The 27805-nt window shown below is 50.8% G+C and overlaps 2 protein-coding genes and 1 long non-coding RNA gene across 3 annotated transcripts in view; 2 read left to right on the forward strand and 1 right to left on the reverse strand.

Annotated features, from left to right (window-relative positions):
• LOC146763412 (uncharacterized) overlaps positions 1–5241 on the reverse strand; it is an 8849-nt gene extending 3608 nt beyond the window's left edge. The window contains exon 1 of the long non-coding RNA XR_014951909.1: positions 179–5241. This is a non-coding gene — a long non-coding RNA (uncharacterized LOC146763412). The remainder of the gene's footprint in view (positions 1–178) is intronic.
• A 143-nt stretch (positions 5242–5384) lies between these two features.
• On the forward strand, positions 5385–11501 carry HMOX1 (heme oxygenase 1). The gene is made up of 5 exons (XM_021554028.4): positions 5385–5494; positions 5809–5929; positions 8218–8709; positions 9327–9438; positions 10763–11501. Exons 1-5 carry the CDS (start codon positions 5463–5465, stop codon positions 10897–10899), a joined length of 894 nt encoding a protein of 297 aa, XP_021409703.1. The 5' UTR covers positions 5385–5462; the 3' UTR covers positions 10900–11501.
• Positions 11502–14149: 2648 nt separating this feature from the next.
• MCM5 (minichromosome maintenance complex component 5) lies at positions 14150–23296 on the forward strand. Its single transcript, XM_021553986.3, has 17 exons — positions 14150–14186; positions 14383–14565; positions 15431–15557; positions 15655–15783; positions 16057–16229; positions 17499–17654; positions 17743–17909; positions 18488–18659; positions 18762–18873; positions 19624–19767; positions 20059–20124; positions 20692–20868; positions 20969–21081; positions 21305–21433; positions 21672–21814; positions 22382–22509; positions 22938–23296. Exons 2-17 carry the CDS (start codon positions 14399–14401, stop codon positions 23037–23039), a joined length of 2205 nt encoding a protein of 734 aa, XP_021409661.1. The 5' UTR covers positions 14150–14186; positions 14383–14398; the 3' UTR covers positions 23040–23296.
• The last annotated feature ends 4509 nt before the right edge of the window (positions 23297–27805 follow it).

The raw sequence follows: 27805 nt of genomic DNA on the forward strand, positions 1-27805 counted from the left end.
GCATCCCCCCAAAAAGGGGGGTGTTCTGACTCCTTTGCTGTACCGGCTGCAGTCCATAAGCTTCGTAGTGCACTGGGCTCTCCAATGCTGGGCTCACTCTGCCCTAAACTAAGGTCTTTGAAGTATTATCTGCCCTTTCTAACCCTTCTTTGGCTTATTTCTCCTTGTAAGCACGTACCTGTCGGCCTCTCAAGACAGACAGCAGCTCGGTGGGGTAAATAAGTTCCTGCCTGCCTGCCCCGGAGCGATCTTTGGTAATGAGTGAAGAAGAGAGCACAGTCTATGTATGCCACAGACACCCTATGTGTGTCTTGAGTAAGTCACTTAAATTTGGCACATCTTGAATGCCACACTCTAAAATGGATTCATCCCCATACGTTGTTCCTGGGTTTGCTGTTTTCCATGAGCACAGGTGAAAGCCAGGTGCCTACCCAGTACCCCAGTGTTCCTATGCCTTGATTCCTATGCAGAGACTGTCCCGGTCCCACAGCAGATGGACACAGCAATCCTCCGCGTGCCCAGGTCAGAGAGGGTGCAGCTTTCCCAGCTCGGAACACCAGCTTTTCCAACCCTTCCCTCCTCACCCGCTGCGGCTCTGGGAAGAACAGCTGAAAGGGGAACATTTTGTGGCTGCAAGTGATGCCGCACGTTCCGCCAAGGCATGAGCCCCAAAACCGGCAGCCGCCTCCCGCTAGTGCTGAGTCACCCTTTTCGCAGCGTGGGCGTCCTGCTGAGTCAGGGTCGGGCGGGGCCGCGGAGCGAGGGGCGCTGTGCTGAGTCACGCCGTGCTGAGTCACGGCGGAGCGGCCCCACGTGAGGCTGCTGAGATTGCAGCTGCTGCTCCTGGCCCCGCTCCCAAAGCTCCGGACAACCGGAGAAACCTCCAGAAACAGCCCCTTCCTGCGGCACAGCATTTCTTCTGTACCCTGGACAGGGAACCACGCAGAGGTTATTTGGAAACCTTGCGGGGAGGGGGGACTTGGGTCTCACTTTCTGTGCAAAACTTGGTTTCCCGTTCCTCTTTCTCCTGAGAAAAGGGTGTGAGCAGTGTGGTACAAGGTCCTCTGTGTTGCAGATGTGTGATTTTTCAAATCCAAAGTTTCATGGTTTGTTCTGTCCTGCGGTCAGGGCACACTTTGTTTTCCACAGTTGTGGCACTGAAACAAAGGAGGCAGCAGCACTGACTGAAACATTTGCACAAATGGGATTTTATTTGCGAACTCTGTCCCATTCCCTTCCACACCTCCCTTTGGTTGCCAAAGCAGCTCCTAGCTGGACACAGGATTGATTCCCATGACCACCAAGACTCTACGAAGCATGGTGGGCCCTATGTACTCTCTCCCAAAATTTCAGCCCAGTGTACCTATAACCTGCTGTGTGCTTAAGGTAACTGCCTGACTCTGGTCAGGCACATGCCTTGCAGGGCACTTGCTCTCCCTCCTTCTCCCCATTCTGTTTCCAGACAGCCCAGGCTCTCTCCTTGCTCATAGCTATGTGCTGGAGACACCAATCTGCTGCAGCACACACATACCCATACATCTGTGAATATAATTATTGTAATCTGCATTTCCTATTTTTGTCACGCTGGTTCATTTATCCTGGGAAATTTGCCTGTGCCTCCATCTCCTACCACACTGTTTTCCAGGGTTCCCGTATGGGGGGTTACCTAACACAGCCATGTCTGTCTATACAACCCTCCAGTAGTACGAGCAGTGCCAGCCCCAGGGACAGCTGCAGCGCCTGAGCTCTCCATAGGGATTTCCAGTGCATTGGACACTCAACCTCCTTTTTCTCCATCTTCATCTTTGATCTAGACTGGAATTTTTAGATGCTGAGAGACCAGTGAGCACAGTCAGTTCAGCGAAGACGGGGCTGGGAGAGGCAGTATCCTTTGGTAAACACAAATTAACACACAGGATATCCCTGTACACTCCAGTACAAACTCCTTTCTCCAGCAAGTAATTTTAAGCAATCTGTAACCCTTTTCCCCATACCATTACACAGCAAATCCTCATCACCGAGTGATGATGCAGCAGCCTGGCTTGCACTCAGCTTTCCGAGTGCAAACCAGGCAGCTGCATTTTGCTGTGTCACGGTTTGAGAGAGCCCATTAGTCCCTCTGAGCTGGCTAAGGCCGGTTTTCCCCATGAAAATGGAGCTGAGCTGCTGGGAGCTACCAGCACGGAACAGCGCTACCCACAAGGGACTCAAGAGAGCTGACTTTGCATCCCGTGACTGCCAGTGTAACTAGACATTTCTGGCCATAAATCTGCTGGCAAAATAGGCTGTTAATGTACAAAGAGGAGAAAATTCCCCACTTCCCTGTTCCACATGGAAACACTGACCCCTCAATAACTTTCTGTTGTTTTTAACCATTCATCTCCCATCTCATGACTAAGCATTTTCTCAGGGGCTGGGATGTGCAGACAGGCTTTTAAGTCCAGCAAGAACTTTTACAAATATCTTGCCTGAGGCTACTTTCTTCATCTTTGCTAGAAATCCCCTGGGCAGTTTTGCTGGTGTCCTCACAGTGAGTAGCTCTGGCACTACCCAGACGCAGCTCACTGGAAAGGCAGGAGACAGCAGGGCTTCTGGCAAGCACAGTGGAGACCACAGCTCTGAGACTTGATAGTCAAGCAGAATTTCCTACTGACTGGATTTGGGCTGGGCTCTGATTTCCCATGGCCCACTCTGCTCTGGGAGCCTGTTTGCTCCTTCCACCAAAAGCACTCACCTCCCTCCCCATTCATTGCTCCCAAGTGGCAACTTCCAAAGTTCTCTTTGAGGAGGAGATGGTCCCTCACAAATCCCTGCTGGCATGTTTGCTTGCTCGGTGGCACTGACCTCCCTCCCATCAGCAACAGCACTGCAGAAGCAATTCAAGCCCTTGCTGCAGAACACTGAAGGGGTCAGAAATGCTCCAGGCTAGCAACTGCAAAGATGATGAAACCCCACTTTCAGTTCTCCTTCCATCTTGCTGCAGGGCCTTTGGGCCTTTCCAGAGAGCTAGGCTGTGTCTCACAGCTGCTCCATCCCAAGAAACCCAAACCAGAGAGAGAACAGACAGTATAAATCACTTATGGGGCATGGCTTGCTTGTCTGCACCTTTGCAAGTCTCCTGGCAGAGGTGAGTTACATCTCTTGTGACCTGCCCAGGGGAAGGTAAAGCCCAAAGAGCCAGAAGAGGTTCTGCTCCATGTTCTGGGACAGTATGGTTACAAGCCAGAAAACCTACCTGGAATGGTAGCAACAAGACTAGAGACCCTCTCTTTCTTCCCCCACAGTCTCACTCACAATCCTGGGTTAAAAGGGAAAAGGACTTTTGGATATATCTTTTATAGGGCTTCCAAGCATGCAGCTTCCTGGAAGAAGACAGGTGGGCATGCTGGAGACAAAATCATGGGCTTGAAAGCACCCATAAAGTCCTTGGGAAGAACTGGGTACATTGCCAGGGCTGCAGGTGAAAGGAGGGGCTAGGCTTGAGGATTGGATTTTTTTTCATGTTATTTCACAAAATGAGTAATATACTCTCATAATATAATTCTTATTCTCATATAATTCCCATCTATTTCCTACTTCCCTCCACCAGAACTAGAGGTTCAATTTGTGCTCCAGCTTCCCCTGTCAGAATAGGACTCACTGAAAATGACAGAAAATGAAAACTTTGAGTTATGCCAGAGGGAAACATTCATTTTGAGGCCATTCCTGTGGCAAACTGTAGTTTCAATGTTTTCAGGAGGGACTCGCCATGGAGCTGTCTGCTTTCTGCCCTCTCAGGAGATGTTTGGGGTTTTGTCACACTTGCTTCGAAGATCCAGACATCCTGATAAATTTATTTTACCTTCCAGAAAAGCAAGTAAGTTGTCTGCAGTGGCATGGGGGTAAGAATGGAACATGTCAGCTTTTGCCAGCGTGCACTGTTGCTTTAAAAGACAAAAGCAAGACAGGAAAAGTCTGGCCGAGTCAGGGTGGAAATGCTGAGTAATCCTTCCTGAACGCTGCATGCCAGATGTCTGCTGGAGTCAAAAAAAGAAGCATAGAAGAATACATTTTCTAGAACAGCTTTTTAACCTACAGCCCCCAACCCTGCTGGGAGTGGTGTGGGTGCAGGGACAGGGAGACAGGCAAGGTGCTGGCTTGGATAGCAGCATCCACAGAGAAGGCTGGCTGCAGAGGGACAGCAGATGCCACAGTCCTTCTCCTTCCACCCAGGCTCTGCCTCCCCACCACCCCCTGCCCCACTGTACCAGGGAGTTTCTCACACCCACTGAAGCAGGGGAGTGGTGGCTTTAAGTGCCCTGCTCTTTTGGGCTGAGCACAAATGTGTGTTTTCCAAAGTACAGCCAGCTAGTGCATCACCTGTCCCTGCTAGCCCAGCTTCCAGCATAACTACAGGTGGGAAAGAAGGGCCCAGCTTCATCTGTTGGCTGCTTCACTGACCACTTCATAAAAAAAAAAAAAAAAAAAAAAAAAAAAGTTAAAAAAACCCCCACAAACAAAAACAAACAGAAAATCCAGCAGAGCAACAGCTACTTGCAGAAGCACCATGTCCAACTCTTTTAGCTCTTTTCCCAAATCAGAGTAATTATTTGCCTTTGAAAGTCTTTGCAAACTTTCTCAGTTTCCCCCAAGTCCTCTATGATATCTTTTCATCTACCCCAGCCTTCTGGGTATCTAGGAGATGGTGTACAATTTTCCTAAATTGCCCTGCACACTGCTGTGGTGACAAGAGGAGCCAGCTATCAAACAAATCAGATGCCATTGTTTCCATGAGCAGGAGGGCATGGAGTGGGTTTGGCTGTGCATCGGTGCTGGCACACCTGTGTTGGCTCTGTGCAAAGTGGCAGGATTTACCACCAAGGGCAAGGGGGAGCTGCACAAGGACAGGTCTGGCACCTGCAGGCCAGAGCCGGTGCATGCCTGAGCACAGGCACAGGAGGTGGGATGGTTACACCTGAGCTGTGCTGGAGCAGGGGAGTGCTGGATTGGCTCTCCAGGCACACACACTGGGGTGCAGGGTGAGGAGACTGCCCTCTGTGCCCCAGGAATTAGCTCTGTAAATCCACCCTCCTTGTCCGACCCCGCTGTCCCCAGGACAACGAGCACCTCTGGCAGGACCCGGGCTCTGCCTGCCACTGAAAGGGTTACAGAGCCAGGCACCCTCAAAAGAGAAGTTTCTGGACATCCTCTCGGTTTTGCTTAGTTATCAAGATGCATCTGGTGACTTCCTTCTGGTTCTTCGGGGCGGTGGGCCAGGAGAGGGTGACAGCCAGCTGGGAAGGGAAGTGCTGCTGTGTTGCAAGAAGCCTGCAGTCACCGAGGTCAGCGGTTCGCTGCTCACGTGGCCGGGCAGTATAAAGCTGGATGTGGGAGTCAGGCTGCCCAGCTCGGAGCTTCGCTGTCCCGGGAGCTGAGGGAAGCAGCAACGCGCGAGCAACAGCAGCGAGGCAGAGGAGACAAACATGGAAACTTCGCAGCCACACAGCTCCGAAAGGTGAGAGCGGGACGGGAATGGGAGGGAAGCGTTTTGGCAGAGGAGTGTTGTGTTTCTCCCCTTGCTTTTAGGAATGCTGTTCCTGTTCCTGCTCTGCAGCATGCTGCTGCCTCCACCTCTGGATGGAGTGTGTCAGTCTTCCTTGCTCGGGACACTGTTTGGAAAGCTGGTTCGCTCTGGGTCCCATCCGCACCTCTCGGGAATGCTCTGCTCCTTTTTCTGCCATCCCAGGCTCCTCCTTTTGTCCTAGAGAGCTAAGATTTGTTTTGTCAGAGGAGACAGCTCTTATTACCTGTTTCACTGTTCCTCCCCAGGATGTCCGCAGACCTGTCAGAGCTGTTGAAGGAAGCTACCAAGGAGGTGCACGAGCAGGCAGAGAACACACCGTTCATGAGGAATTTCCAAAAGGGGCAGGTGTCACTCCAGGAGTTTAAGGTACTTCATAGCAGCGTTGCTTGGGGATGGGATTTCCTCACCAGTTAAATCAGATGGGCTGAGAGGGGACTAAAGTGGGGAGGATGGGACAGTACAGGAGGATAGGGGCATGATGTATCAGTATCTCCTATGAAAAACATCAAACTTCTACACCCTGAGGTCCTACTGGCTCCTCTTGCAGAAGGTGGGGAAGGGCTGTGCATATCACAATGGGCAGCCAAGCTGAAACAGGAGAAATAAGGACAAAGAGGTTGCTGGGACTAATGCTATTGCTTTTTTCTTCATAAATGCCTGAATGTTATTATTGCCAGTCACAGTTAATGGAGCTAGAACTATGTTCAGATACTTGCCCAAAAGAGGGAGAATTCTGTATCTACAACATTCTAGGCAGCTGCAGCTAGAAATAATAATGGGATGGTGACAGAGCGAGGATGTGGGATCATTGCTGGCACTGAACTTTGCATTGTCACTTGAGTTATACCACAGCTGAGATCATAAACAATAACTCAAAACCAGACTGAGTTTGAGTAATCTGTGTCTGCCGCTAACAAGCAGGAGCCTGTTGCCTTTTTCAAGATAAAAAGAAACATTTCCACACATTAGCCTAACCTGGCTAGATACAGTTCCTGGGATCTGAGCCATATAACAAAGCCAAGAGCAAAACCAAAGCAAACACCTGGGCCAGAATTCCTGAGAGGCTATAGGAAGTGACACATGGACTTGCAAATAACAGCTACTGATTCAACCTGTGGCTTAATTAATTTGTTGTTGAATTGTTCCTTGGCAAATAAATCCACAGAAGCAGGAAAGAGACTGCTTGTTTCTGACAGGTGACATTCAGAATACTTAGCCAAGCATAAATTCAATCTCAGGTGCTGACTTCCTGCTGTTAGAAATATGGCATTGGTTAGGCAGTGATCTTTGAGACAGGTTAGTGTGTAAAAAGACTTTCAGGAATAAAACTTGGTTTCTTAGATAATTTTTACATGCTGTCAGGTGAATGAGATGGAACATGGATTTTAAAAATTAACAAGTGTTTAAAAGCCATGTTTCTCATTAAACAACTACCTGCCTCTGAAAACAGTTGAGTTACAATTTTGCTTAATTTGGAAGGCAATGTTCCCATGTTTTGTTTCTTTTCCGGTAGGTTGGGTAACAGGTTACTGTTTAAAAAACTGTTTTTGTTTACTCTCTTGGCAGACTTATATATCTGGCCTGCTACGTGACTCCCTAGATGGTGGATATTTGTTTCCACAACCAGTCACTGCCCATGTGCTTATCAAAGTCCTATTTTCTGGCACAGTGGGACAAGGTTGAAACAGGAACTCTCTCACTGCAGAACTGACTGCTTTGTGAGAAAGTAAACAGCTTTCTCTCCTGTGAGCAGCATAATCCCCCCTACCCAAACCTGACTCACCTCTACTACAACACCTTCATCTTTTACCATTTGCTGCTCACAAGGGTCCCAGGGTAAGGAAGGGGTGGTGTAGGTGTAACAGCCTCTGAAAACAGAATGCCTGGGGAAGGAAAGAACACAGCTATATTGTCTCAGATCATGTGGAAAAGCTGGCAGATAGAAGAAAGTATCACATAAGCTGGGAAAAACAACAATAACAATGGTTTCAAAATAGAGGGGAGAACACAGCCTCACAGCACTGCTTCACAAAGGCATCTTTCAGAGGCAGGCTGTGCTTCCAGATCCCTTTTATCTTGTTCCCTTGGGGCAACCGAGGAGGCAACCCCACTTGCATGCCTGAGTGAGCAGAGTAGTGGTGCCTCAGTTCCCAGGATGGTGGGATGCTGACAGGATGAATATGTTGAAAAATAACCAGGGTGTGTCATCATTTCACAAGGCCCCACAAAAGGAAGCCACATTTTGGAGCATTCAAATTTGAACAATGTACCAGAAAGGATACCTTTGGGAATACCCTCTCTATTGACTGAGGGAATGAGAAGAGACCAGGAATGCTTAAACAGAGCTCCACTTTACATCACATCAAGCTGCCAGACTTTAACTTGAAGGCAAGGCAGTGACTTCAAGAGAAAGTAAGACCAATATCTGCTGGAAAGGGCTCACCTGATTGCTGTCTCAAGCCGAAGGGAAGGGCTAAACAGTGTCTCCCTGTACCTTGCACTGTTTTCCACGCGGGAAATCTGCACCATCACAGGTGTTCGTGACTCATTGTGGGCGTGCCCACGAGTACCTTTATTCTTAGTACAATTTGTCCCACAGACTTGAAAACAATAAACAGATGCACCTATAGTTCATGCATTTTCTTCTCTTTCAGCTGGTTACAGCGTCCCTGTACTTTATCTACTCTGCTCTGGAGGAAGAGATCGAACGGAACAAGAACAATCCAGTTTATGCCCCTGTCTATTTTCCGGCGGAGCTGCACCGCAAAGCTGCCCTGGAGGAAGACTTGAAGTACTTCTATGGCAGGAACTGGAGGGAAGAGATCCCATGTCCTGAGGCGACTCAGAAATATGTTGAGAGGCTCCACTACATAGGCAAGAACGAGCCAGAGCTCCTGGTGGCCCATGCCTACACTCGCTATTTGGGAGACCTGTCTGGAGGGCAGGTGCTGAAGAAAATTGCCCAGAAGGCCCTCCAGCTGCCCAGCACTGGGGAGGGGCTGGCTTTCTTCACCTTTGATGGGGTCTCCAATGCCACCAAGTTCAAGCAGCTCTACCGCTCCCGCATGAATGCTCTCGAGATGGACCTTGCCACTAAGAAAAGAGTCATGGAGGAGGCCAAGAAAGCATTCCTGTTAAATATACGGGTGAGTAACAACCAGCCAGCCCTGCCAGCCCACATCCTCTCTCAAACAAGAAAATAGCTACAGGGGAAATACAAGGCCAGTATTTCCACCAGGGAGCTTATGAGAAGTTGTGGATCAGGGTGAGCTGGTCAGAGTTGGATGGCTGTGCTTCTCCAACCTGCCAGCTGAATAAAACAATAATCTCTGAAAAGCTCTTCTCCCTCCCTTAGTCTTTGAATCCAGTCTCTTCCATGTGCCACTATCCAGATATGAATGAGGGTTAATACTGGGAGTGGGGATTACCACATAGTATCTGTCCTGCCTCTGTGGTGAAGTTACACAGGTCTGCTGTGCACTCTGACTAGATGACAGGTACCTTGCTTTCCTTCCCATCAAAAGGTGGAAAGTAGTCTTCTGCTTAGTTGAAAGCTTTGGGGAGAACCTGTAAAGAGAACAAGGAGTTTGAAAGACATCCTCTTGACCTCACAGGCAACTTCTGTTCTAAGCAAAATGTGCCAGGAGACTTAGACTGAACCCCCATGTCTTCCTCTAGTTCCTAAGTGCCTGAGGAAGGGACAGGTGGTCCAGTGAAAGAACAAGAGGAGACCACATAATGAGACAGTGTTCTTTCTTCTAAGGTGTTTGAGGCACTGCAGGAGCTGGTGTCCAAGGGCCAGGAGAATGGTCACCCTGTGCAGCCAAAAGCAGAGCTGCTTCGCACGAGGAACATCAACAAATCACATGAGCATGGTAAGACACTTCTAAGGGCAGGTGCTTCACAGTGCTCCTTCCTTTCCTTCTCCTCCCCTCTTCTGTCCTTGTTTGTAAAAGCCATTGGGAAACAAGCATGAGGTGCTTGCCCCATCTCTTCTCCAGCCATCAGCAGGTAGTGCAAGGAGAGGCACTGCTGTGTGCAAAATTTCTTCTAGACATGGCAGAGCAAGGATAACACATGTGGGCTCTTCAGAAAGTGTGTCAGTGAGGAAGCTTTACAAAAAGAGACTCCTCTCTCCACCTCTAGAGCTTTAACAAATGTAAGGTTCATTCACCACAGGGAAAACTGACCTTGAGTTCATGGAAGCAAAGGCGTTAATTTTGGGTGCTGCAGATCAGCCATGGTGCTGTGATGCTGACAGAAGGGTCTCTGGACACAGTCCTATCCAGCAGCCTGTCCTTTTGGATCTCCCTCTGATCATTTTTCCTGCCTCCCAGAAGTATTTGCTGAAAACTCTCAGAGGATGTGCTGGGTTTAAAGTGAGCACTGCTCTGAATGGTGGAATGTAATCAGGCTTGTACCTGAGTGAGGAGCGAGGTCAGATGTTTACAGAGCAGAGTGGTTCCATGAGGACATGCAATTCAAATAAAAAACCCCTTATGGCCTACTCATTCTGAAACTAAAACGGTAATTTGTTTTCAGTGCATCCTGGATTGACCCACAGTTTTTCCACGGCAAAGATGAAAAGCAAACCTTGCCTTAAGAACCCCTGGATAGTGAAGCTTAAAGCAGCTTCTGTGGGAAAGGCATTAAAAGTTCTCTGTGAAACATTGCCATTCTTTTCCCAATACAAGCATACAAGTAAGATTTTCAGAAAAATTTGGTGTTGGATGAGGAATGAAGTTGTACTACAAAAATTGCTTGGAGTGCTGAAGACTATTCAAGGTCTTTAGATGCCTAAAGTTAAATCAGTGAGAAGTAGGAGACAAAATGCCTTTTAAAATTCTATCTTCAGCATTTATCTGTCTTCTGCACACATGAGGGGTTTGATGGAGCTGGGCAGTGCAGGTGTAAGCCTGTAAGGAGACAAGGGAGGAGGCTGGTAATCACCTACATGCAGAGGAGCTGTGGGCCTTTGTGATTCCCAGGTCAAGTCTGCTGCTTCCCCTCTCCACTGGGAGAGCAGAACCTGCTGCCACTGCTTCCCCCAGCTGGGCTCTGGGCTTTCTCCTTCTTCCCTGGACAACTCCAGCAGGGTGTGCTGGGGCACTGGGGAGAGCAAACACTGCACGTTAGCATCTTCTTGCCACAACCTCTTCTCACTTGTCTTAATTTGCTTTTTATCCCTGTTTGATCTAGGTCCAGCAGCTGGGAAGGAGGGTGAGAGGACAAAGATGAGAAACACAGACACAACACCCACCACTTCCCTGGTGCGGTGGATTGTGGCACTCAGCTTCCTCGCCATGACGGTCGCCGTGGGCTTGTTTGCCATGTGAAAAAGCAGGACCTTCACCTTCTCTTTGTGACTTCCCTCACCCTGAACTAATCCACCTTCCCCAGTCCTTGGGAGAGAAATTACCCCTGACTGGGTACTGTGATCTTGGTTCTGCCACTAATACTAGGAGACTTTTCTCCCCAGAAATCAAAGAGTGCTGTAAGGGGTTCAGGCAAAGTTTCTCCTGTGCTTGGTGTGAGCTCTTCTCAGAAAGGTGATAATTTTATCACCAAAAACCAAGGGTGGAAAAGGCTAAAAACAATGGCCAAGAATTGTCATTGCTTTACAGAGTGCCTACAAAAGCCCTATGGGATCAGAAACACAGCTTTGACTTCTGTCTTCCTCAGAAAGATGGAGCTCCTTGGAGCTCTGTTTGCTCAGTTTTTTTATACTGCTAAATAATACTGTGATCATTTTCTCTGTGGAGCCACGTGGCTCCCATGGGTTACAGACAGCTTTACATGACACTAGTAGGTCTTTGTTACTTCTTTTTCCCATTATTTTTGGTCTTTGAAAAACAAAAGACAGTTGTTGGACATACAGTGTCATTCTTGTCTGGTTGTATAATTTATACACATAATAAATTTCAATGTGAAGTCTTCAGGCCTGGTGTTTCCTATTATTAAAGCCTTACCCAGGGGAGAAGGAGGTGTCTTTCTTCCTCCTGACTTTATGTCTTTTGGAGCTGCTGCTGCACAGACATGACAATAGACAGAAGTGGGAGCTATCACCAGAGCCAGACTGTTCCCACGCAGTGCTAACAATAACCTTCTATAAACTAGGGCAGGTTCCTTCAGCCTCTACACACTGCTCTCTGTTTCTAGAAGCAGCATGAAATTCAGTGAGTGTGCAAAGTATTTTTAAGGGTGGAAGTGGTACATAAGAGCTGGTTGCTATTCTATCACAAGAAAAAGGTGATGGGACCCTCAGCTGGTCAAACCCAGGAAGCTCTCCCTGAACTGCCAGCAAAGGCTGCATTGCCAGGCTGCCTTTGCAAGATCTTCAGCATGAATCAGAATTGCCAAGTGTGTTTTCACCACCCAAAAGTTAAAGGCATCCTAGGTTTTGGTCGAGGTGGCTGAATGGGAGGCATCAAGCACACAACCACTGCCCTCACCCAAGTGGCAAACCAACCCCCACTCCCAGGACCTGGCACACACATGGCATTGCTAAAGGCACTCCAAACACACAGCACTGCTGGAGCAGCCCATGCACACAGTTTGCTTTCCTTGTCTTTTGCTGAGGCACATCTGGAGGGCTGGGTTTGTGCCCAGCCGCAGGCCCTGCCTGCTCCAGGAGCTTTCCCAACACAGGAGGGGCTGCAGTTCAGATATGGCACTGCAGGTACTGACAAAATTGCTGTGCTATCACCTCAGAGTTCTCTCTTTATTCCAGAAAGCCTCTGTGATCACAGTTCTGGCTGTGACCTTAATCCCAAAGATATGTTCCTACTGATCTGTTTTAATGACCAGCACTGAACCTGCTCAAAGAACATGAATCAGAAGGCAGGTCCTGCTGAGAATGAGCAGTGGGAAAACAGGACTGTCATCATTCTCAGGATCTTTTCAACTCTGCATCCCTTCCCCGACCTCCTTTAATAGTTCTTTCTTTGGATCCGCCTGCCAGAAAAAATAGCTAATTCTTGAAAAAGATAGTTGGGTGTTCGAAAAGCAGGAATATGAGGATTGATAGCTATTTATAGACAAGAACTTGCTAATTCAGATTTGAATTAAGTTCTATTGAGTCCCTCTAAAACACCCCAACTAAACCATTTTGTTATTCAAACATGCTCATTAATCTAAGATCCCAAAGAGATAATGCCCATGAGCTCAGAAACGCACTGCACCACACTCAGCCCCTCTCCACTCCTCAGAGAGCCCGACTGTGACCTCAAAGTTGGAGAATATGGGTTCTGATTGGTATCATACCCTCCCTGCTCATGGCAGGAGAGAGATGGCACTTTGGGTATCTCACAGCCATTGTTGTCACACATAGTACATTCCAGACTGAGCCTCAAGTCCGCAGAAATGGAGACTAAGGCTTTGTTTGTACTCATCTGTGATCTTTATGAGTTCATCTGGTTTCTCTGCAGCAAGGACACCCTCCTTATTTCCCACGGGCTGCAGGAAACCTCCCTTGCCATGCACTGTGCTTCTCAGCTTACTTAGGGCGCGCATTGCCATGCTTTGGGAGGGCCAAAATGCACACCAGCGACCTGCCAGCCTTCCCCCTAAATTCACAAATAGCCAGGAGGAAGGCATTGTTATGTCTAGTAGGTATAATTCGCACCATTTCTAGTATAATATATGTGATATTGAATGTTTGTTGGAGTATACACGTTTGTATTAGGACTCCCCCCCAAACCTGGTATATGTTGAAACCTGATTTACACACATTAAAGGACGTGGCTCGGCCAGGAGATGGGCCATGTCTGGAGAGATATGGGGGACCCCAGGCACTGATCATCGCATAAACGACCCGAGATGGATATCACAGAAATCCTCGGGCAGATACATGTGAATGCAGCGTTCCGTAAATTCCATCAAGGGATTCACCAACTCCTGACACTGAATTGTTCCCCCTCATCACCAAAAAAAGAAAGTCTTATTAACCTATGGACTTTGAATGGAAGAAAAGACTGACTGCCCAAATGTTGGCGTCAGGCGGAATTTTCCCTAGAAAAACCACTTGTGCCAGGATGGAGGTGTGTGGGCATGGAGGAAAACCTCTGCTGAGGCTGACTCCTTGTTGCACACCCAGGGCCGACCCCAGGGTCGGCTCTGTGCTTTCCTTGTGGCTGGGTAGATAGAATTTGATTGCAAAATAAATATTTTATTTTTCATATTAATTTGGCTGGACAAATTTTCATTTATAACAGCATCGTGTCCTGAGGCCCTGAAGCAGTGAGGGGGCCCAGCCTCCAGCACTAATTAATTCACTTCATTCCCGCGATGGTATCACCCGCTCCCCCTCCGCGCCCCGCCGCAATGGTGCGGCCCGCCCGCCATTTCGCCTCCCCCCGCCCTTCGCTCCCAGATTTCGCGCCACACCGCTGGGGGCGGGCGGGGGCGGAGCGCTCCGGCCAATCAGCGGCGGCAGCGGCGCCGCGCGCTCCCTCTGGGGGCGGGGCGGGAGGGCGGCTGCGGCCCAATCGGCGGCGGCGCCTGGCAGGCGGGCCAATCAGAGCGCGCGGCGGCGGAGGCAGCGCGCGCCCTGCGGCGGTTTGGTTTCCGCCGCGCGCCGCTTTTGCCGCGAAAAAGTTGGGAGCGAGTTCCGGCGGGGATAGAGGTGCGGAGCGGCGGGGGTCGGGACCGGGACCGGGACCGGGACTGGGACAGGGATCGGGGTCGGGGTATCCCTGGGGCAGTGCGGGGGAAGAGCGCGGCCCGTGCGTGGGGTGCGGCGAGGGGCGGTCCCGCGGGGCCTTGGGTGCGCGGCGGGGGAAGGAGGCGGCTGGCGCTGACCCAGCGCTCTCGGCCCGCAGCGGAGCAGCAGCCGCGATGTCCGGCTTCGACGACCCCGGCATTTACTACAGCGACAGTTTTGGGGGAGACGCGCCCGTGGATGAGGGGCAGGTTCGGAAGTCGCAGCTGCAGAAGCGGTTCAAGGAGTTCCTGCGGCAGTACCGGGTGGGCACGGACCGGACGGGCTTCACTTTCAAATACAGGTGCTGCTGTGGCCCCTTTTCTCCTTCTGAGCCTTGCCCATCCCCACCTGCATCTCCAGTCTGCTGTTAACCTCCCTCCTGCAGTGTACACCTCACATACGTAACAGCCATTTAGTCTCTTCTCGTGGGCCATAAAAAGCTCAGCATTAAGAGATGTTTGTATTTAACCTGATAGAAAAGCAGAAGTCTGGTGTTCACACAGATTTTTAGGCAGCCAGCCAGTGGAAAAGGTAGTAATAGAGGGATCCACACTGCCAGGTTTGCACTTAATTCTGAGATTCAAGGTCTGTCTTTGGAGTTGTAGTGCTTTCTGGTCTGGAGAATTGTCTGTGTCCATTAAATCAGTGCACTGCTCTCCACGTGTGCCTTCCAAGAGTATGAAGTTCCTTTAGCCATTCTTTGCCTATGCAGCTTGGAGACCCAGCATTGAGAAAACATGGAGATGCATCATAATCAAGGGCTATAACAGTCTTTCACTCCTGAATTTCATTTATCCTGGCATTTTAAAGAAAAATGTTGTCCTGTCATTATATCCTTTGTTTTAAACCACATCTTATGTATAGTAGTTATTATCCTACATAGAAATTTCATCCTTGTTTATCTGGTCATGTAACTCCAGCAAATACTTTACATTGCCACTGAAGCACTGGTGTCCCTGGTCTTATGTCACTTTTCCAGGTGGGCTTGGGTGAAAGATTGCCCAGGTTCCCCTGCACTTCTGGAACTCACCTAATTTTCCCTGCTTGCTTTCCAAATGAAGGACTCCCTGCAGAAGCTGCCTTTTCTGATCCCTGCTTGTGCTAAGGCCACTGTGGATGACTGGTGCTTTCTGCCCTGCAAACCTTTGCTGCTTCCTGCCTTCCAGGGATGAGCTCAAGCGGCACTACAACCTGGGGCAGTACTGGGTGGAGGTGGAGATGGAAGACTTGGCCAGCTTTGATGAAGATCTTGCAGACTATCTGTACAAGCAACCATCAGAGCACCTGCAGCTGGTAAGGATGGGTGTTGGAAACCTAGAATATTGGCACAAGAGCATCTCTGATGTTCTGCTGTAACAGACCCACTGATAGCCCATTGTTCATTCTCTAGTTGGAAGAAGCAGCAAAAGAAGTTGCCGATGAGGTCACTCGTCCTCGCCCCTCTGGAGAGGAGACTCTCCAGGACATCCAGGTGATGCTGAGGTCAGATGCCAACGCAGCCAACATCCGCAGCCTGAAGGTGAGGTGAAGCGTGTGGGTTTGATTGCAGGGGAGCTTTCAGGACCTGGTCACATGGCTCAGGACATGGGTCACTTGCTAATGTACAAGCAGCGTTACTCTGCAGCTCAGATCTGACTGCAGAGGGCTGTTATTGCTGGTTCCTGCTGTAGGGACATTGTTCTGTTAGTGGTGCTTTGCACAGAGTATTTTGTCCTTTGCTCTCATGCTTTGTAGTTTCCCATCCATCTTCCAGTGATGCTTTCTCACCTTCCCTTCGCCTGTCCCTTTTCAGTCTGACCAGATGTCCCACCTTGTGAAGATCCCTGGGATTGTAATTGCAGCAACCCCCGTGAGAGCCAAAGCCACCAGAATCACCATCCAGTGCCGCAGCTGCCGCAACACCATCAGCAACATCGCGGTGCGCCCGGGCCTGGAGGGCTACGCTCTGCCCAGGAAATGCAACACGTAAGGACTGACAAGGGCATGCACCAGCTGGCTGGAGGGCGAGAAAAGACTGCATTCCCCTCTTCCTGCTCCTGCTGCATCCCATGCATTGCAGAATCTGCTCCCTTTCCACAAGGCAGCAGCACCTGCGCTGCTCTGCCTCCACCCTTTGTGCTGCCCCTGTGCCACTGTGCAGTTTTGGCTGGCAAGTTCTGGCTGTCCCTCTGTGGTCATGCTGGTTGTGACCCTGCACGGTCAGTGCTGCGTGCAGTGCTGAGTGACCATGTCCAGGGAGTCCTTTTTATTCATAGGGAGTTTCTCTTGTACCTAAAGGTTCATGCCTGCCTCCAGCTGTCTCATAATGCTGTGTTAAGTTGTTCTCCTCTTTTCCAAACAAACTCCTTGCTTCTACATTCCCACTCCTGAAAAGCATGTTTTGTGTTACCTTACTTAGGGGTGCTTTTCTGCTAGTCTTTTTATCCTGCTTTACAGTTCCTGGTGCCTCTGAGCACTGTGTGCATTAGACTGCCATTGTGCTGCAGCTCTCAAGGCAGCCAGTCCTGGTGGGTTGTGTCTTTGGGCTCATACCTGCCAGTATTTATTTTCTGCACCTGAACTCTAATGCAGCTTGAGAGGGGTTTGGGCTAGGGAGTCATTCTTGTGTGTGGTCTGTGCAGCACCTTGCTCCTGATCCCTGACTGTATGAGTGCATCTGCTCTCTGGTGTTGTCCTGCCTGAAAGCCCTGCATGGAGTCAGGCATCAGTCGTGCCACTCTGAGACAGCAGCAGGATATGGAGCTTCTCTTTGTCTCAGAGAGCTTGTAATCTAGCTAGGCAGATGTGGCTTGAGAGACTGGGAGGTGGATGTCAGCCTTGTCACATTGCTAATTGCTTTCTCACCAGAAACCACTTAACATTTGCCTCATGCATGAGGTTGTAAAGAAAAACGCCCTGCTGTGTCAGTGAGTGTGTGCTGCTACCTTCTGTGTAATTAATGAATTACCTTCCCTGCTTGTAGCTAGCAGGGGGGGTGGGAGGCAGGGAGAGTGTTCAGACAAGTGTCACCCTGCCTCTGGCTTGTTCTTATGTGCACGTTTGGCACTTGCAGAAGACAAAACAGAGGCCTTGCTGGCCTTTGGTCTGGCCCCATGTGTCTGCCCTTACCTGCTAATGTGGCACTGCTTGGAAGGGGCAGCTGCCCCTTGCTGTCACTGCTGTCCCCTGCACAGGTGCCTCCAAGGGCTGGCTCCTCAGTGCTAACAGCCTCCCCTGATCCATCTCTCTGCACAGAGAACAAGCTGGCCGCCCAAAGTGCCCTCTGGACCCGTATTTTATCATGCCAGATAAGTGCAAGTGCGTGGATTTCCAGGTCCTGAAACTGCAGGAGTCTCCAGATGCCGTGCCACACGGGGAGATGCCCCGGCACTTGCAGCTCTACTGTGACAGGTACTGGCACAGCCTTCCCACCCTGCCCCCACTGGCTGTTGCCATCATTTCCCACCACCATCCTCTGCTTTCCCCTGTCTCCTCTTAGGTACCTGTGTGACAAAGTTGTCCCAGGGAACAGAGTCACTATCATGGGGATCTACTCCATCAAGAAATCTGCGCAGAGCAAGAACAAAAGCCGCTACAGTGTGGGCGTGGGCATCCGGAGCGCTTACATCCGCGTGGTGGGCATCCAGGTGGACACAGAGGGCTCAGGTGAGGGCTGCTTTTGGGGTGCATTTGGTCTGTGCTGGTAGCCTGGTGTTGGGAGACACTCCCCACACTGTTCCTGAACAAAGTGATCCCTCAGCAAGAAGTGTGTGAAATCACAGCCTTCATCCTTCTCTGCTGTCTATGGAAAAGAGGGTTCAAGCCATTCTGGGGTCTGACTTGCCCTGGGCTCTCTATGGTCATATCCTGTAAGGCTTTTTCTCATATTAGATGAGGAGGTCTCAGCCTGAGTCCTCCAGGGTGTTTAAGCAAGAATCTGCTAAGCCATCCCTGAGGATCCTGGCTGAAGTCCATGGTTAAGATTGTATGTAAAACATGGTCCTGACTGTAATTCTCCCTCTGGGTCCAGCAGAGCTGCTTTGCCCAAGATACTTACTTTTTATGATTAGCCTCTAAGGACACAGCCTGCATTGCTGGCTTAGCAGATGCTTGCCCTCTCCACCCTTCCCACCTGGTGGCACTTGGCATGATTTTCAAGAGGGGATTTTGGTTGTAGTGCGATACAATTTCCTTCAAAACCTCCATTTGTTCACTGTCGCATCACTCCCCTCACCCCTGTACAGGACATAACTTCAGTGGCTCGGTGACCCCTCAGGAGGAGGAGGAACTTCGTCGCCTTGCTGCCATGCCCAACATCTACGAGACCATTGCCAAGAGCATTGCGCCCTCCATCTATGGCAGCACTGACATCAAGAAGGCCATCGCCTGCCTCTTGTTTGGAGGCTCCCGCAAGAGGTGGGGAAGAGTCAGCCTTTGTTAGCAAAGTCACTGCTTTGTTATCAAAATAAAGGCTCACCAGCTCTGCTCCCTCTCTTCTTCCCAACCCCATCACTCCAGGCTCCCGGATGGCCTGACCCGCAGAGGGGACATCAACTTGCTGATGCTGGGGGACCCTGGCACCGCCAAATCCCAGCTGCTGAAGTTTGTTGAGAAGTGTTCACCCATTGGGGTATGTGGCTTGAGGTGCCCACTTGTAGTGCACCCCTTTTCTCTCTTCTGCTCCTAGTCTAGACCCAGAGACAAGACTGTGGTCATGGCAGACTCCTGCCTGTGCATCCACAGGCAGACTTACTGGCAGAGGCGTGAGCTGCCATTTCCAGTGCTAGCCTAGAAGGGATGGGGAATGAAGGAGGGAAGGGGAAGAAGGTCATGCCTTCTATTATGCTGTGAACCAGGCTGTTTGCAGATGTCCAAAGATGTGTCTGGTGCTGCTGTTTATTGTTGAGACTTGATCAGCAGAGGGGCTGGCTGGTCAGGACAAATTAAGTTGACTGCATCTCGGGCACGGACCTCCAGCTTGAGCCCAGTCATAGAATTATGTTTTCAGCTGTGTTTTTTGTAGTCTCTATTAAACTCAGCCTCTGACTGTATTGTTCCCTCCAGGGGCAAACAAAGTTAATGCAGCAGCCCTCCAAACAATGAATCACTCCCTCTTTTGTACTTAATATCTGTGTTTGTGTCTGCATGCCCTCCGGTGTGTCACAGCTGCTTAGTCTGAGACTTGGGATGAGGCAATAGCCCTGCTCTTTACCCAGCACATCTGCTTTTTACATGTGCTGAGGGCATTTCCTGGAGGTTCTTCCCCAAGGAGCTGTGGATTTTGTGGTGCTAGGGATGTTTTGTCTCAGCTGGAGCACTGGGCTCCTGGGGGCTGCTGCAGCTGATGTACTGTCCCTTTCCTTGCTCCATATGCCACTAGGTGTACACCTCAGGAAAAGGTAGCAGCGCTGCTGGCTTGACAGCCTCAGTGATCCGTGACCCTGTCTCCAGGAATTTCTTCATGGAGGGAGGAGCCATGGTGCTGGCAGATGGAGGAGTGGTGTGCATTGATGAGTTTGACAAGGTACCTGTGGAGCTGCCTGTGTGGGAGTGGGAAGGAGAGCCCTTGAGGTGCCAGCCTGTCCCAGCAGAGCCCAGAGCTGCAGGAGGAAGGGGAACTCCTCTGAGACTCCCTCACTTCCTTTCAGGGAAGGTCAGGGGGATGGGGTTGCAAGGGAATTAAGTTACATCCTGCCCTCTTGGGCAGAGGTCCTCACAGAACTTTATGTTGGGGGTCACTTCGGTAAGTGTGTAGCAGAGGTGACTGATGGTGCCTTTTTCTCCTTGCCTGGTTTCTCTCACCTGGGATGCCAAGATGCGGGAGGATGACCGTGTGGCCATCCATGAGGCGATGGAGCAGCAGACCATCTCCATTGCCAAGGTGAGCTGTGCATTGAGCATGCTGCCCTGAGGTGGGAATCTGAGGGCCCAGCAACCAGTGGTCACTCATGTTTTGCCAGAAATGCCCATTTTAGAGTCCAGGCAGTGGTATTGATGGTTGCTGGTATCTCTGGTGTGAGACCAGTCAGCCCTGCCTGGAGGCTTTGGGCAGCCTGAATTTCATGGCTTCTCTGTGCTGGTGGCTGTCAGGCTGCACCTGCAAACCCATGCTTTGTGCCAGAATTGCCCAGGAGGACTCAGCCCTGTCTGCCCAGTGTTTGTCTCAGATCACAAACCTGGGGTGAGGTCTCCTCTGTCTCTGTCCTTGGCGAGAGGTTTTAAATGAAATTACACAGTGTTCAAGTCTCAGCTGAATCTCGTCCCTTTCCAGAAGGACATGTTAGTCCAGCCCCACCATTACAGAGCAACTGGGTGCTCGTTATGGGGCTTTATTTAAATGCAAGTGATTGACAATGAGAAAGTGGCTTTCAACCTTTCACTGAATTGATGACCTGCTGTGACATGGAGGTGGTCTTGACACCATCCTTTTTTATGCCTTCACCCACAGGCAGGAATCACAACAACACTCAACTCCCGCTGCTCGGTTCTGGCAGCTGCCAACTCTGTCTTTGGGCGCTGGGATGAGACCAAGGGCGAGGAGAACATTGATTTTATGCCCACCATCCTGTCCCGATTTGACATGATCTTCATCGTTAAGGATGAGCACAATGAGGAGCGAGACATGGTGCGTTGGGCCCCGCGGGTGCAGCTGGGACTCACGGCGCCCCTTTCTTTGGGAGGAGGAAGGGGCATTCCTGCTCTCTGACTGCCTTCTGCTTTCCCAGACACTGGCCAAGCACGTGATGGCCTTACACGTGAGTGCCTTGACGCAGACCCAGGCCGTGGAGGGTGAGATCGAGCTGAACAAGCTGAAGAAGCTCATCTCCTTCTGTCGGACGTGAGTGACGAGCGTGTCTTTTTGGCAGCGCCCACGCTGCGTGGTGGGAGGCAGTGGTGAGAGGCAAACCACCCAGCACTCTGGGTGAGCTTTCCCTTAACTCCTGCCTTGAAAAAGGGGTGCAAGAGGAGCTCTCAGGGGTGCTGCAGCACCCAAGGAAGGGAGGGGTGCCCAGGGGAGCCTTGCCAGGGGCGCTGCCTCCAGCTCCTGTCCCCCCTTGCAGGAGGTGTGGCCCTCGGCTGTCGGCAGGGGCGGCGGAGAAGCTGAAGAACCGCTACATCCTGATGCGCAGCGGCACCCGCCAGCACGAGCAGGAGAGCGACCGCCGCTCCAGCATCCCCATCACTGTCCGGTGAGCAGCACCCCCTTCTCTCCCCAAAACCTCTGGGACCAGGGCTGCATTACTGGGCTAATGCAGGAAGGGGCTGTCGTGGTGCTGCAGTGTGAGGGTGTGGCCCTGAGCCCTCAAAGTGCTGTGGGGGGAGGCAGGAGGTGCCTGGAGTGGGATAGGAGGGGATGGCAGGAGTTGGGGGGAAGAAAACTCCCTTGTAGCTGCAGCAGAAAGCAGGGAATGTCTCTGGTGGCTGCAGGCAGCTGGAGGCCATTGTGCGCATTGCCGAGTCCTTGGCGAAGATGAGGCTTCAGCCCTTTGCCACCGAGACAGATGTTGAGGAGGCCTTGCGGCTCTTCCACGTGTCCACGCTCGATGCGGCCATGTCGGGCAACCTGTCAGGTGAGGAGGAGATACTCTGTGCTGGGGCTGGGAGAGACGTGCTGGACCTGGCTGCTCAGGGCAGGGAGAAACGAGCTCCTCTCTCAGGACCTGGCTGTCAGGGGCAGGCGCTGGATCTCCTTCCTGAGCAAAGACAAAGCCATGCTTTTGGCAGCAAGGGGCCATCGTGGCTGTGGGGCTGTGCCTCACAGTGGGGGCAAAGGCAAATGACACTGAGGATCTCCTGTGCTGCTCAGGGGAGGGCTGGTCTGGCCCCTTGTGGTCCCAAGGGCAGAGTCTGATGCCGGATGTGGTTCTTCAAACCTCTAAGATCTTTTTCTATGGGAATGAAGACAAGGAGTCCTTGGGCAACAGCAATGGAACAAAGGGTTTGAAGAAAGCTCCAGCAGTCAGGTCCACATTCAGTTCTGTGCTTGGAGCTCCACAGCCTTTTACAGTGGAGCTGTTCATGGGTTCCCTAAAGTCTGTAAGCTGTGCAGGTGTGGTGGGAGACACAGGAGATGCACACTGTGTCCTGGAGAGTGACAGCTGGGCGGCACAGGGAGCTCACACAGTGTCTCCCTGCAGGGGCAGAAGGCTTCACGACACAGGAGGACCAGGAGATGCTGTCCCGCATTGAGAAGCAGCTCAAGCGCCGCTTCGCCATCGGCTCCCAGGTGTCCGAGCACAGCATTGTCCAGGACTTCATGCGGCAGGTGGGTCAGGGACCCCATGGAGGGCTGGGCTGGGAAAACAGGGACCCCAGGCTGCTGCTGGGGGCATGAAGCTCCTTCCTCAAGAGCAGACAGGGAGCCTTTTGGTCATGCTTTAGAAGGTGTTTGTAGGGAATGGTGTGCAGTGTGATTGCAGAGTTTAAGGGGGCTGAGGCAAGTTTCTGCAAAAGCTCAGAGGTCTGGGCCTGGTTTGGGGTCCTGCCCTTGAAACCAGAGCTGTTTGATTTGTGACACTGACTGCAGTCAGATCTAAAGTAGGGAAAGGGGAAGGAAGCATCAGTGTCTTGGTCTACTTGACTTGCTCCTTTCAGAGAGTCCTAGCCAGGCTTTAGCAGAGGTTCCAGGTTCCTGCTGAGCTCCTGTCAGCTCTTCCATGCTGGCTCATCTTCCCCTGCTCTCCCCTTTTGCAGAAGTACCCAGAACATGCCATCTACAAGGTGCTGCAGCTGATGATGCGGCGGGGGGAGATCCAGCACCGCATGCAGCGCAAGGTCCTGTACCGCATCAAGTGACCTCCCTGTCCCCGGCTCCAGGAGGGAACTGCTGCTGCTTGACACTGCCCAGGAGCAGGCAGAGTGCCCCTGGGAGCTGGGGCCTGCTCCTGAAAGAAGCTTTTCCTTCGGGAGCCACAAAGCCCCAGGCCTCCATCTTGAAGCAGGGTTTGTGGTGGTCAGGGTGTCCCTTTTGTGCTCTGTTGCTGTGTCATGTCCATGTTTCTTTGAACTCCAAAAGCTTTTAGTTTGTATTAAAATAAAACCTGATACTGGTACCTTGGGATCTTTTCCCCTGAGGGGCAGAGGGAATGGATCCCCTTCCTTCAGTGAAGGGGGTGCAGGATTTTAGATAGAAAGGTGTCCTTCCTGCCTGCCCTCTTATTCTCACTCAAGCTCCAGCCTCATGGGCAGCACCAGCAGCCCTGAAGGCAGAAACTCATTTCTCACTCAGGGTTTGTCTCCTAAGATATAAAGTCTGTTGGCACAGGCTGTCCAGTTGGGCTCAGCAGTGCAGGAGGCACTTTACCACTCCCTGTGTGCAGTCTGCTGCTCTCTTCCCCCTCAGCCAGCGGCAGTGATGGAAATTATTTGCTGTTTGTTCCCTGCTCTTTGCTAATCCCTCTTCCCTCTCTTCCAGGGCTACAGCAGGGACACCCTTTACCCTGCAGTGTTAAAGAGCTGTGTGAAAGCCTTGCTTGAGGCATGGGCAGAGCTCCCTGCTTGCTCCAGTGAGGATGGGGATGCAAGATAATCCCCATGAGCTATGTGCTGTCCTCCAAGTAGTCCCTGCCACCTCCTCCTTTATGCCAATGGCCTTGAGGAAGATTGTCCCACACACCAGGAGCCTCTCCTGGACACTGCCCCAGGGTGCCCCAGTGCAGCTACTCACCCTTTGCATTTGCAGCACAACATTGCACTTAAAAACTTGGCAGATTTTTGTTATTTCTAGCAAATTAGTACTGGCTGTCTGAAGTGTTCTCACAAAGATGTATGGTGCTGGTAGGTCCCTGCTCTCAGTAGCGTGGGGCCACCTTGGCTGTGAGAACACTGGTGGGGGCCTTTGAAGAGAGCAGAGTGCTGGGTGAGTAAAGCTGCTGCACCTCGTGGACAGGCTGGTGCCTGTGTCTGCTTTCAGGCTGGAAAACCCCGGGGAGGTTTCAACAGCAACAGAACCATGCAGGGCCAGCAGAGGGTACCAGAGCCCTGAGGATGCTAAACTGTGGCCCTGCTTGTGGAGCTGCCTCCTTCTAGAGGGGAAACCAAGGAGTCCCAATGGGCTGTGGTGTGTGCACTCAGTCTGGCAGCTGCCACACGGGGGCTGGACCCCACTGTAGCACTTGAGGGTTCAACAACATCCCTCTGCTGCTGGGTTTTGAGAGGCACAGGGTGCACTCCTTATGTGGTTGTGGAGTTGGAAGTCTGGAGGAGCTGGGGTGGTGGTGGCGGCATGGGAAAGATTGACTGCAAATTAGAGAAACAGCCTTCTTCTCTTCATTCTCCAGTTTTTTTTTTTTTGGTTGGGGACAGCCTTTGTGGAGGGCTAGAAGGAAGAGAAGGCTGGCCTAGACTCCCAAAGAATAGGCCAGGATAGGTCTCCCATTCTAGTGATTTTATTGACCCATATTTTTGCAAGTGCCAGCACCTTACAGTGCTTCTTGGAGCAAGCAATGCTAGGGCAAAAGGGAGACCCTTCTTTTCCCATTAGGGGAAAAGCACCTTCTGTCCTCACAGTGCTCCCTGAATGGAAAAAGGATGTTGCTGCTCCGTGAAGGGGATCATCTCCAGGAAGAAGAGTGAGTGGATGTGGGACTAACAGCCACATTCTCCCCTGGAAATTGAGCTTCTCAAAACCACCGGTGTCTGTTAGAAAGCATCCTGCCCTCCTCAGGAGCTTGCACCATCAGGAGGGGTTCTCAGAGCATGAGGCAGCAGCATGGTGCTGTGGCTGCTTTTCTGCCACAGCCCCTGCAGAGCTGTGGTAATGGGTCCTGCAGGTCTCTCAGCCCCTGCCACCCCCCACAAGTGCCTCTGTCCTTGCTCTGGAGGTGCAGGCAGCATCTGTCTGGTCCTTTTCAGAGGTGCACAGGAGCACAGCAAACAGGTGAGTGTGGGAGAATGGGATCTGTACCCACAGCCTGCTGTTCATGCTGCCTCTGGAGTAGACAGCCTCTGTTCCCCAGCTTGGAAAGAGCACCCAGTGATGGGGCTGTGTGGGGAAAGAGATGGGCATAGGGTAAGGGAACACTGTGCAAAGGACTGATTTCCCTCACGTACCTTCCTTCGCCCTTTCCCTCCTTGCCTCCTTTTTTCCCCTCAGACACCCCCTCATCACAATTTTTTTCATGTGGTGGAAGAGCAATAGGATATGGCTGAATTTTGGCTGCTGCTGGCTGCCAGTGATGGTCATGTGTCATTCAGAAGTTTTAAATGAGCAATCATCTCCAGGAACATCAAACTGTGCTGGGCGTTGGCAGGTGTGGAGGTTGGAAATTCTGATTTTTTAATGTTGTATTCGTGACATGATAAGAGCTGAGGTAGATTTCTGTGCTGGGGATCTGAATGATTGATCTCTTTGTGCCAAGAAACGTGTTGATTATATGGTATGAGGTTATGTAAGTGTACATACAATGTGAAACAACATAGTTTAGCAATTAATGCATGCAGTGCTATCACAAGGAGTAGAGCTGGGATGTGTGCAAATGATATTGTTTAGAACTTGAGATCACTGGTTAGTGCTGACTTGTGCTGAGCACAACACTGCAGGTGGAAATTGTGTTAGGAACAGCAGTTCTTAATTGGGTAGGTGCATGGGGATACCTACCTGGTAAGGGATTGCTGGTCCTGCTGGTGAAGATGACCAGATTTTTCCTCAAACAATTACTTCATAAATGACCATCATCCTTCTGGTGAAGGTGTCTCTTCTTGGTCTCATCTGAAGTCCTGGCATGCTGAGATTTGGGATAAAGTCCCTGTCCCAAGTGTCATTAGATGACCAAAAATGTTACCAGAGAGCAAAACCAGTCAGGCTTAGCCAGCTGGATCTGAGCAGCGCAGCATTCCCTTCCCACCCGACCTTGTCCCTTCCTCACCTCGGTGCTGTCTCTGGCATAGGCAGCCCCTTCCCTAGCCCTGGCTTGTCTCTTTGGGAAGCACAGTTGGATGAATGTAATCACCCCAAACCAGGCAGGCACCAACAAGGATCAGCTGCCTTTGATTCAAAGCTTGGGCTGTGTAGAAGACACTGACCTCTGGCCACAGTGAATTAGTACCCGAAGAACTTGCAAACCACATCTAATTCTGCATGACATGAGTTCATCTGTGTGAGTGGATCACTCCAAAGAGATCCAGTCCACTGGGCTCTTGCCAGCTTTTTTGGTTGTCTGAGGACATAGTCTTAAGAGTCTTAAGCTGCACTAGGGAAGGTTTAGGCTGGACATGAGGAGGAATTTCTTCACAGAAAAGGTGCTTGGAATGGGCCGCCCAGGGAGGTGTTTAAGGAAAGACTGGACGTGGTGCTTAATGCCATGGTCTAGTTGACATGGTGGTATTAGGTCATAGGTCAGACTTGATGATCTCAAAGGTCTTTTCCAATCTAATTGATCTGTGATTCTGTGAAGCTCATCAGAATATTTCTGTGAAATGTCAGTGGAGCTCCACTTCTGTAAAATCCAGCAAAGCTGAGTCATCACATCTGCACCACTCAGATTTCTTCCATCTCTGTGTGGGATGAGAGTTGCAATGCAGTAACATAACCTCTGAGCATGTTGTGAGTGTCACATCCTCCATAAAATAAAACAGAGCAGAACTGCAGAGTCCTGAGGGCTATTGCTCAAGGATGTGAGATAAACACTGGCGAGTGGGATATGCTGATATGGGCAATGTGAGAAATAATCTCATCTGGTCCAGCAAGCACCAATCTCAGACAAATTAAGTTGGGACTCCTTCCCTGTTTCTGCTGCTGTCTTACTGGACTAATTGACTTTATCTCCTTGCCTCTTCTGGATAATAACCTTTTTGGAGCACAGATCACTTCTTACCATGATTTTGTGCAGTGCCTGAGAGAACTGGTAGCCCAATCTCTGTGGCAGAGTTTACCTGCTGGCTTAAGTAACATTAACACATTCTAGGGCTTCTCCAGCCCTTATTAGGATGAGAAATCATCTGCAGGCAAAGAAATTCCTGTGATTTAATCTAGACAATGACAGAAAATATCAAGAAATCCAGGAAGACCGTGGTACAGCAGTGCTGTGCTGCCATGTGGAACAGTGCATGTGTCATGGGTTGGGGTGCCTGTGAAGTGCTCTGCTGGATGGGGCTCACTCTCAGGCTGTCTCAAGTCCTCTAAGTTTGGTTAGCAGCCTATATCCCCTAATTCTGGGCTAGGTTCCTTCAAAAGCCCAAACTGTTCATTGTCCCACAGCAGTGACTACTGCTCTTTGTTTTGCCATCCTTTTGCAACATCCTTTGCTCTTTCCTGGACACCTTTGCTCCAAGTGTCTCCCAGCAATCCCAGGCAGTCCATTTACTCCTCCTCCCCTCTGCTTCATGCCTCATGCCTGCTCTCTCTTCTCATCTGCATGGTCATCCCCTCCTATTTCCCTTCCAGGCCATTGTGATCTGTCCCATGCTACCTTGCCACCTTACAGAGTGCTTAGCAAAAGCCTCCCTGCTTCACAGGCAGGCAGGACATCAGGGTATCACTTTCTGGATCAACTTTCAGCACTGCCTGTTAGGAACAGGACACCAAGGGACATTCCTCAGAGAACACTCCTTGGACCATCTGC

The sequence above is a fragment of the Lonchura striata genome, chromosome 1A (assembly GCF_050655825.1).
Source record: "Lonchura striata isolate lonStrDom1 chromosome 1A, ASM5065582v1, whole genome shotgun sequence".
Taxonomy (NCBI): Eukaryota; Metazoa; Chordata; class Aves; order Passeriformes; family Estrildidae; genus Lonchura; species Lonchura striata.